The sequence below is a fragment of the Sinocyclocheilus anshuiensis genome, unplaced genomic scaffold (assembly GCF_001515605.1).
Source record: "Sinocyclocheilus anshuiensis isolate Anshui unplaced genomic scaffold, SAMN03320099.WGS_v1.1 scaffold1128, whole genome shotgun sequence".
Taxonomy (NCBI): Eukaryota; Metazoa; Chordata; class Actinopteri; order Cypriniformes; family Cyprinidae; genus Sinocyclocheilus; species Sinocyclocheilus anshuiensis.
Genome location: NW_015551066.1, coordinates 99,303 through 109,993, shown reverse-complemented (window position 1 = coordinate 109,993; position 10,691 = coordinate 99,303). Strand labels below are relative to the sequence as shown.

At 41.3% G+C, this 10,691-nt stretch overlaps 1 protein-coding gene across 3 annotated transcripts in view; it reads right to left on the bottom strand.

Annotated features, from left to right (window-relative positions):
* Window positions 1-10,691, bottom strand: part of ildr2 (immunoglobulin like domain containing receptor 2) — a 20,443-nt gene that overhangs the window by 8,543 nt on the left and 1,209 nt on the right. The window contains exons 2-4 of one of the 3 annotated variants that reach the window (XM_016451992.1): window positions 7,720-8,052; window positions 3,670-3,789; window positions 1,456-1,512 (exon numbers count right to left, since the gene is read on the bottom strand). In XM_016451992.1, the coding sequence (XP_016307478.1) occupies window positions 1,456-1,512; window positions 3,670-3,789; window positions 7,720-8,052 (510 nt within the window). The remainder of the gene's footprint in view (window positions 1-1,455; window positions 1,513-3,669; window positions 3,790-7,719; window positions 8,053-10,691) is intronic. The other 2 variants (XM_016451993.1, XM_016451994.1) reach the window with 2 other exon arrangements.

Here is a 10,691-nt window from a genome sequence, read left to right as displayed (position 1 = left end):
CTCACTCTCACACTCACTCACTCTCACACTCACCCCCCCCCTCCCACACACACACTCACTCACTCACTCACTCCCACTCACTCACTCTCACACACACATTCTCACACACTCACACTCTCACACTCACACACACTCACACTCACACTCACTCTCTCTCTCACACACACTCACTCACACTCACACTCACACTCTCTCTCACTCACACTCACACTCTCACACTCACACTCTCACACACACACACACACACTCTCTCACACTCACACACACACACACTCTCTCTCTCTCACACTCACACACACACACACTCTCTCTCTCTCACACTCACACACACACACACTCTCTCTCTCTCACACTCACACACACACACACTCTCTCTCTCTCACACTCACACACACACACACTCTCTCTCTCTCACACTCACACACACACACACTCTCTCTCTCTCACACTCACACACACACACACTCTCTCTCTCTCACACTCACACACACACACACTCTCTCTCTCTCACACTCACACACACACACACTCTCTCTCTCTCACACTCACACACACACACACTCTCTCTCTCTCACACTCACACACACACACACTCTCTCTCTCTCACACTCACACTCTCACACACACTCACACACACACACACACACACAGGGTTTGCATGCTTAATGGGGACTCTCCATAGATGTAATGGTTTTTCTACTGTACAAACTGTATCTTCTATCGTCTTACTCTAGCCCTACACCTAACCCTAACCCTCACACAAGACTACAGGCATTTCTAGATTCTCAAAACACTTCATTCTGTGATTTATAAGCTTGTTTCCTCATTATGGCCAAACACATACACGCACACACACATTGTAAAGCTTAATGACATACAAACACTCAAATGGTCTTGACAGTGTCTCTGAGGAGAATGACAGATTTGTCAGTGAATGTTTCAGCACACGAGCAACAACACATTCATGAATAATAAAGCACAAACCTGGCTTAATATTTCTCTAAATAAATACAAGTATAAACAATATTCTATTTCAATCAGTTACATAAAATGCAACATGAACCACTGTGCCACCAGCAGCACTGAGACTGTGAGATTCTTATAGAAACACCTTGATTTTGTGTTCCTGTGAAAGCAGTGCGCTTTACAGAGTGTCGGAGCGATGATGGCAGAAGATCTTCATCTAACCGATGTAACGGTGAATCAGCTGCCGTATTCATAACTCATTAGTAATCTCTCTCGTTAGACTTCCTGTGTTTGGAGTCAAACCCACTGCAAAAAGCACTGCAGTCATTCAGATGTTATCACACGAGACATCAGTTACAGTGATTGATCAGCGGGTTTGACTGGTGTCTGTTACTGTGATTACCAGGAAATGACATCACAGGGGAATTAAAGTGTTAGAGAGCAGGAAGTGAGGAGAAGACAGAGACTGGTGCGTTTGAAAGCTCATACCTGGAACAATCTCCACATTAAGCCCAGGCAGAAGATCATCGGCCAAACCTGTCTGACCTGGAGAGACAGACAGACAGATCGAGGTGAAGCAGAGCGACAGCTGAGTGAGCAGAGAAAGATGCATCATGTGCTGCAGATGGAGATGCGTTCATGCAGAGAGAGAGAAGATCCTGAGCAGAGTCTGTTTAAAACATACAGTAAGCGACAGCCAGACAAAGAGTTTTGGTTTAGTTGTAACATGTCACTTCATTTTCTTCACCCTGGTAAAACTATTAATCCTTTAAAAATCCAAAACCCTTTCCTTCAGCTATAGCTGACTTTCCTCTCGACCTGTCAAAATTACAGTCAGTAATGTTTCATCTGCACACTCTGCTGTTCTGACCCACATTCTCTACTCTGCGCTGTACCATCACTAGATGTTCGCTGAGCTTCTACTGTACTCTGAACACACAAACAGGAAAGCAGCTCCCGTGCCGCTCAGAGGCTTAAAGCACATTCCTTCTGGAATTCTGTCTGCTTCCGGGATCTGTCACCGGAGCCCCCTGACTCTCACTGCATGGAAAAAACAAAATATCATAATTTGTGTTCCACAGAAGAAAGAAAATCCTACAGGTCTCATGCAGGTCATTCGTCAGGACTGATATCTCACTGGTTTTAGATGTTCTTCGGTTGTGAGGTGTTGAGAATGTGCATTATTTTGACAATTAAGCACATCTAAACTCCTTGATATAAAAAATACATTTTTATTGCATTAAAAGCAGGATATCATTTGCATGGTTTAGCATGTATCGCAGTACTTCATTTAACTGATGCCGTGTTCCAGTAATGACAATGAGAATTTTTTCAAACGACTGTAATGAGAAAGCTGGAATATAAAGTGCGTGATGGTCATGAATAATGTCATATTTACTGCTGCCTTTCTTGACTGACATCTCTCATTGTAATTCAGCTCACTTCTGAAAGAGTTCAGGTCAGTTCGGCTTCATTACGTCAGAAAAGATTCAGTCTGTAAGCAAATTACTGGGACAAACTCCTGCACTCGAAATGAAGGGTAAATTACTCATGCCCTGGCGTCACGTGTCCATTCTTTATTTGACTTCTGCATGCATTCAGTTCCGTACAATGAGTCTTTACCTCACACTGCACAGCTGGACACAGAAAGCCTCACTGTTGCCATGGCAGCACATCCAGCACTAGATCATCCTGCTCTTTGTGTGGTCAGCTGGCACACACACACACACACACACTCACACACTCACACACTCTCACACACACACGTTTGTTTCTATGAATTGTGGGGACTTTCCATAGACTTCTATTACTTTTGTACTGACCAAATTATATTTTCTATCCCCTAACCCTAAACCTACCCCTTACAGAAAACCTGTTTGCATTCTTACACTTTCAGATAAACATCAATTACTATTCATCATCTTTTTACAAGAATTTTTTTCCCTCGTGGGGACCGCAGGCAGCACCCACAATGTCAAAAAGTCTCAGCTGAGCCTCTCCAGCTTCTGAACATCTAAGCATCTGCTCTGAAAAGAGAAAAACCCACACAGAGCAGTGAACGGACGGGTCACAAACCGGCATAAATCATGACTGCGTTTCAGTTCTTCAGATGGTCAGTCAGACCTTTTCAAGTCGCTCTATATTTCACACTGTCAGAGACAGCGGTGAGTGCAGATCGCTCTCATTCCCACGACACAATAGAGCCGTTTGAGGGAAGCACAGAGACTCCAGAGACACTTTAGATATCAAAGCCATTTCAGATTTTCAGGAGCATTTTATGATCAAGACGGTCAAACATAATGAAATACTCATTCTTACTAATACTGCTGGTCTCTAACCGCAGACGTACACGAATACAACAATTAAACATCACAGAATTTACATTTCACCATCAGCGGTTGATGAAAAGCAAACAAAGTCTGACCGTGATTCTAAACATGTCTGTCTGCATGCGTGATTTCGATCAGCACAAACCCTGCATACAATTTCATTGGTCACCAGTCAGGAAAAGTTCAGGATGCTACACTAAAGTTAGAGTTTGATTAGGGTTAGTATTTGATTCACTGTTGTGTAAACTATCAGCATGGTCTACATGGGCTACAGGACAGGGTTAATTTGAACTGGTTTAGGGAGAAAATCCCAGAGTCCGGTCACTCATTTCCTGTTGTGAGTGTGTGTGTTTCCTGTGAGTGTTGTGCTCACCCAACACCAGCAGCTCCACATGCGCTTCATTCTGTCCCTCCAGATCATCAGAGATCACCACCTTACAGTAGTAAACACCACCGTCACCCCACTGCAGCTCACCGATGCGCAGATCTGCCTCTGGCAGACAGAGAGACAGGCGGAGAGACAGACAGACAGAGAGAGACAAACAGACACAGAGACAGACAGACAGAGACACACACACACACACACACACACACACAGAGAGAGACAAACACAGACAGAGAGACAGACAGAAAGAGACAGAAAGACAAACAAAGAGACAGACAGGCAAAGAGACAGACGGACGCACAGGCAAAGAGACAGACAGACAGACAAAGAGAGAAAGAAAGAAAGAGGCAGACAGACAGAGAGACAGACAGACAGAAAGAAAGAAAGAGACAGACAGACAGAGAGACAGACAAAGAGGCAGACAGACAGAGAGACAAAGAGGCAGACAGACAGAAAGAAAGAGACAGACAGACAGACAGGAAGAAAGAAAGAAAGAAAGAGAAAAGAGACAGACAGACAGAAAGAAAGAAAGAGACAGACAGACAGAAAGAAAGAAAGAGACAGACAGACAGAAAGAAAGAAAGAGACAGACAGACAGAAAGAAAGAAAGAGACAGACAGACAGAAAGAAAGAAAGAGACAGACAGACAGAAAGAAAGAAAGAGACAGACAGACAGAAAGAAAGAAAGAGACAGACAGACAGAAAGAAAGAAAGAGACAGACAGACAGAAAGAAAGAAAGAGACAGACAGACAGACAGAAAGAAAGAAAGAAAGAGACAGAAAGACAGAAAGAAAGAGACAGACAGAAAGAAAGAAAGAGACAGACAGACAGACAGAAAGAAAGAGACAGACAGAAAGAAAGAGACAGACAGACAGAGAGACAGACGACAGAAAGAAAGAAAGAGACAGACAGACAGAAAGAAAGAAAGAGACAGACAGACAGAGAGACAGACAGAAAGAAAGAAAGAGACAGACAGACAGACAGATTGGTCAATCCAGAGTTAACAAAGACAAACATTTCACATGTTCACAACAGACAGTTGTAAATAAAATAACTCATCTTAACTGTAAAATTATATCCAATAATTAACATCCTATACATGTAAAGCTGGTGACATGATAAACTAGAACAACTCTCTTTAAATAAAAGACTAAAATGTACAGTGATGATGATTAACGAGAAGCTCATCCCACCACTACAATAACGATGTGGACACTTTCAGATCAAACACATTTTTAATGTGTATGAATTGTACTGTGTCAGAGGAAGGAGGGATATTATTGTTCCTGCGGCCGCTGGAGTGAGTAAACGGACTAATTTCAGGAACAGGAAACTGTCGGTACAATGAGCAGCACTTCCTGTCAGGAGGGACACACACAGCAGAGCCGCATCAGATCTGATCCAGGCCATCATTATCTCATGCTCAGCTCAGACGCTTCATGGCTAATGGGTTTGGTTGTGTTTCTACAGCCGTCTGTGTGCGTAACACTGTCCAATCTGAGGAATTACATTCATCTGCGTGTTAATATCAGCTCTCGCTCAAACACCAGAGCATGACGCTAGCAACAGCAAAGTCATGGGTGTGAATCTGGTAAAAAACCTAATTTGTTTTGTGCCAGTAAGCATTTGCATAAAGTGTCTAAATGCAACGTGTTTGTTGGTGGGCAGAGAATGACAGAGTAACATCATTCACGTCAGTTTAAACACAAGCCAACGGATGAACACTGAAAAGTGGAGAGATCCCTCGAACCTCCAACATCAACCTGTCGTTCCCATGATGCCTCAGACACAAACACTTAGAGTTAGACTCTAAATCACTCGCGAGAATCACTGTGTGTGTGTGTGTGTGTGTGTGTGTGTGTGTGTGTGTGTGTGACTCCTGGGAGATGCACAAAAATCTTCCCCCTTGTTGTAATCAGTACATGTGAAGCAGTATTTCAGCTCTGAATGAATGAATGAATGCTGGGTAAATGTGTTGCCATGTTATCAATCTTGAGCTCCTGTCTCGCACTTCTATTCAAACTCTAAAGCTTCCTTCAATGTTTTACTCAACAAAACAGTACTTACACTAGTGTGTTTGCAGCTTCTGATTCTTACTGTGAATCTTTTCTCATGAGTAGATCTTAAAATGCATCTGTACTTACAACATAAACACTTCACATCTGACCTACATTTCCCTTTCACTATCAACAATCATCAACAAATGATATTTGATGTTTTCTGAAGATGCTTTGTGTGAGGAACAGACTCAAATGTAAGTATTTATTCAAATTTCAGTTGCATGTTTGATGAGACACACAAGAGCAACGTCTGATGCTAGATCGGTGCTGACGTGGCATAACTCGACTGATATCTGATCTGTTCCTCGCATAAATCGTGACTTCAGTTCTGTTATGATGTTTCATGTAGCTTCACAGAGCTCAGCAGCCCCAGTCCTTATCACGAACGTCTCCAGTCCACAGAAGACAAAAACTCAAGCAGGTTTGGATCGGCATGACTGCGAGTAAACTAGGGCTGAAACAATTAGTCGAAACTGCCGACATATATTTTTGTTGTCGAGTAGTCGTTTGATCTCATATGACCTAATGTAGGAGCCTGCAGTAATGCGGTTTGACCAGTGTGGCGCTGTAGCACAAGACTGTAATTCAGCCCTCCTGGATGCAATTCAAGAGAAGAAGACAGTGCTTCAGAGCAAAAGCAGCCGAACGGCGTTTGGATGAATATGTAAATATATAGCGCGCTTTCCTCTTAATATTGAAATAAACACAACAAAAACTGACAGTGGTGTGAAAGCAGCAGTTAAGAAAGCATCTGATTTAGGGTTGGGTATCGTTTGAATTTTATCTATTCCGATTCCGATTCTGTTTATCAATTACATTGACATATTATTGATTCTTATTGATTCCCAGTTTCGATTCCAATGTGGTAAAAAAAAAAAAGCAGAGGACGCAACTCGAGGGAGAAGAATTGTTAAATAAATTGTTATTTTTGTTTTCTGTGCACAAAATGTATCTTGTAGCTTCGCAAAACTGAAGTTGAGCCACTGATGTCACATGGACTGTTTTATCGATGTCCTTACTACGTTTCTGTCTGGGAACATTACAGTTGCGTTGCTGTCTATGGAGGGTCAGAGAGCTCTCAGATTCCATCAAAAATATCTTAATTTGTGTTCCAAAGATGAATGAAGATCTTACGGGTTTGGAACAACATGAGGGTGAGTAATTAATGACAGAATTTTCATTTTGGGGTGAACTAACCCTTTAAGAGCTGTTTGTGTGCAAAATAGAGCCGCATGATTCTGAATACAATGAGATTTTTTTTTTTCAAATGGAGGTAGTTCTCTCACAATTATTAGACAAGCAAACAAAATCTCATGGAATTAATGAATGGAATGATTCAATGACTCACTCAAGATTTACTCGTTTCATTACTGGATGAATCAGTGTTTTTGAATGAATCTCTTAAATAAACGAACAAACGAAGTATCAGATTCTGGAATTGGAATTGATTTTCGATTCCCAACCCTAATCTGATTACAGCGATGTGGATGTTTGCATGAGCTCTGCATTTCGGTACGCCAGTAAAGTCCAGTCACGTCACATTTATTTATATAGTACTTTATGCAATAGATGAATTTTTAAATCTTTATTTTGTTTCTTATCACTATGACTTACAAAAGGAGATATTAGGCAGAATGATGTGTCATTCACTTATTTTTTCTTATCGCTAATTAAATGGCTCATTTTGTGTGCCAAATATATTTATTTGTATTAATTAACTGTATATCTGTAATTACATATTATGATTTTCAAAAGCTGAAGTGATTACCTTTATTTATTTGTTAGAATATGTATAACTCAATATTTGAACTAATTGCAAAAGCTGAAAAATCAATCAAAATCTACTGATTAATCAGTGAAATAATCGACAAGCAGCTGATTAACCATTCTAATAATCGGTAGATTAATCGATTATCAAAATAATCGTTTGTTGCAGCCCTACAGTAAACACTGATTTCTGGTGGAGCTGCGACTCACTGTTGATGATGGAAATGTCCCGGCCCTTGTAGTGCTCCGCGAGGGTGATGGACGAGCCCTGTCCAGATGCCACGATGCGCACTGTCCGGCCGCTGTCCCCGCAGTCCAGGTGAACGGAGGAGCCGAGCTCGGAGCCGTGGACCGCCAGCGTGTCGGGGAAGCGGAAGGCATCACGGCTTCGATCGCGGCAGTAAGACTTGTACCACCACTGAATGACTGGAGTCTGAGAGGAGACACTGGTGTAATGACACGGCAGAACCACCGACTGGAAGAGCATCGCAAAGCGCCTCTCGTCACGGACAGAGACCTGCACGGCCTCACACACCGACACCGCTGAGACCAGACCAGACCAGACCGGACAAAACAGGAGAGAGAGAAACACAAGACAGTGTGATTGACAGATCATGAGTGGAAAAACACAGAACATGAAGACATGATCACACAATATATGCTGACATCAATAAATGATCTTTGATCATAAATAAACCATAAAAACTGTGAGGTGTGAGAGTGTGCGTTTCTGTCTGCTGTAGGACGCTCTCCTGCACAGTCATTATCCTCATTATTGAGAGTGGCTGATTCAGCACAGAGTGTGTGTTTGAGTGTGTGTGTGTGTGTGTGTGAGTACCCAAAAGTGAGCTAACCTAAAAAAAAACTCAAAAAATCTCTCTTTGGCGACGTCCTCATTTGTAAAACGGGTATAAAAATAAAGTAAACAAAGTTTTTTTGAAATTGTAAAAATACAGAAAGTTTTCTGTAAGGGGTACGGTTAGGTCAGAAAATGTATAACTATCTGTACGTATATAAAAACAATAGAAAGTCTATGTAATGTCCCCATTTAGATAGCTAAGTAAACGTGTGTGTGTGTCGGTCTGTGGGTGTGATTGTATGTGTGTCCAAATGTCCTCACAATGATAGTGAAACCTGACTTTTAGACCAGCATTTAGACATTCTGTACTCTATTGGGGTTTGACAACACATGTCAGGACCTACTCATTGTCGAAATCATACTCTAGATTTAATAGTCACATGGAATTGATGTTAATGGCATTGAAATTCTGCAGCAGAGTGATATCTCAGATCATTATCTAGTCTTGTGTATAGGCTACTCCATATAGCTAAAGCTGCAAATTCAACTCCTTATACAAATATGGTAGTAGAACCATCACTTCTACCACAAAAGACTGCTTTGTAAATAATCTTCCTGACTTATCTCAAATCCTCAGCATATCCAATAGCTCAGAACAACTTGATGATGTAACAGAAACTATGGACTCTCTTTTCTAGCACTTTAGATACAGTTGCTCCTTTACGTTTAAGGAAGATTAAGGAAAGTAGCCACCAGATCCAGTCTGTATCCAGATCAGATGGTCACTGCAGTCACCCGGATCCAGTACGTATCCAGCCTAGACGGTGGATCAGCACCTAGAGAGGACTTCTACAGCCCTGAATATCAGCGGAGATCAGGACAACTAGATGAGACCCAGAGACAGATCCCCAGTGAAGACCTTGTCTCCTAGACGGCCACCGGGACAAGACCACAGGAACCAGTTGAGTCCTCTGCACAATCTGACTTTGTTGCAGCCTGGAATTAAACTGCTGGTTTTGTCTGGCCAGAGGAGAATGGCACATTATTTCGACACACTATTTCCCTGTTAATACTGTAAAGCTGCTTTGACACAATCTGCATTGTAAAAAGCGCTATATAAATAATGGTGACTTGACTTGACGTTGTGTGTCAGGACAGCGGTATGTATATATATATATATATATATATATATATATAATATTTTTAAAATTAAAAATACTAAATTATGTTTATCTGAAAATCTAAAAAGGTTTCTTTTAGAATTAGGGTTAGATTAGCTCAGCTTTAGCTTTATAGTGAAATCTCAGTTGACCAGAAAGTGATTAATTTTTTATGAATTGTTAAAATATTGTCTGAGACAATGTATTGTATTGTATAATAGTGTCTGAGACGCTGTGAGCCTCGATACTCTTGTGTACACATTGAGTTTTTAAAAGATTAGCCTAAACATGTGCTGTAAATAAATAAATACGGTCATAAATGGCTGTTCTCAATTAACAATGGAAACAGTATTCACTATCAGTATTCACGGTGACGACTCAACAAGTGGATTTAGTCACCAACAGTTGTTAGACTTCAGTTAGTCAACATGAAACGCCGTTATCAAAATGTAATTCTGAGGGAAACAGAAGATTCTGTGAGAATAAAGGTCTTTGCACACTGAGTCCGAAATTCTCGTCCGAAATTTTCGCACGTTAAAAAATAAATACGACCTCACGTTGTGTCAATCATGCTTACACACTGCCTCCGAAAGTTTTGTCCATCATAAAAAAATTCGGATCAGGTTCGATTTTCTGTGTTTTCACATCCGTAGCAAGCATTTTGACAATAAAGGCGAATACGAAAAAAATGAAAAAACGCATACAGAAATTTCGGACTCAGTGTGCAAGGAGCTTAAATGTTGCTTTATCAATTCATTACAGAGAATACATATGTTCAAATGAACTCATTCTGATGCCGCAACATAGCTTTTGCAAGGTTGGAAACAATTAAAAAAGCTGCTTTTTTTTTTGAAGAATTACAGTATAATTTTTTATAGATACATTTTAGGTAGACTATTTGTGGTCCCAGTGCTATCAGTCATCAGCTGTGAAGCCTAGAGTCAAAGCCTGTGGTGTAAAGCAGCAGCAGCAGCGCAGGATCCCGAGAGAATGAATGATCAGGCAGTGAACTATACCAGAACATTCTCAAGTTTATTAGTGAAGATGAGTCATATTTATATGAGACAGATTCATGCAGTTAGAGGAGAGGACCCCCCCACCACACACACACTCACACACACACACACACACACACACACACACATACACACACTCACACACTCACTCACACACACATACACACACTCACACACTCTCACTCACACACACTCACACACTCTCAC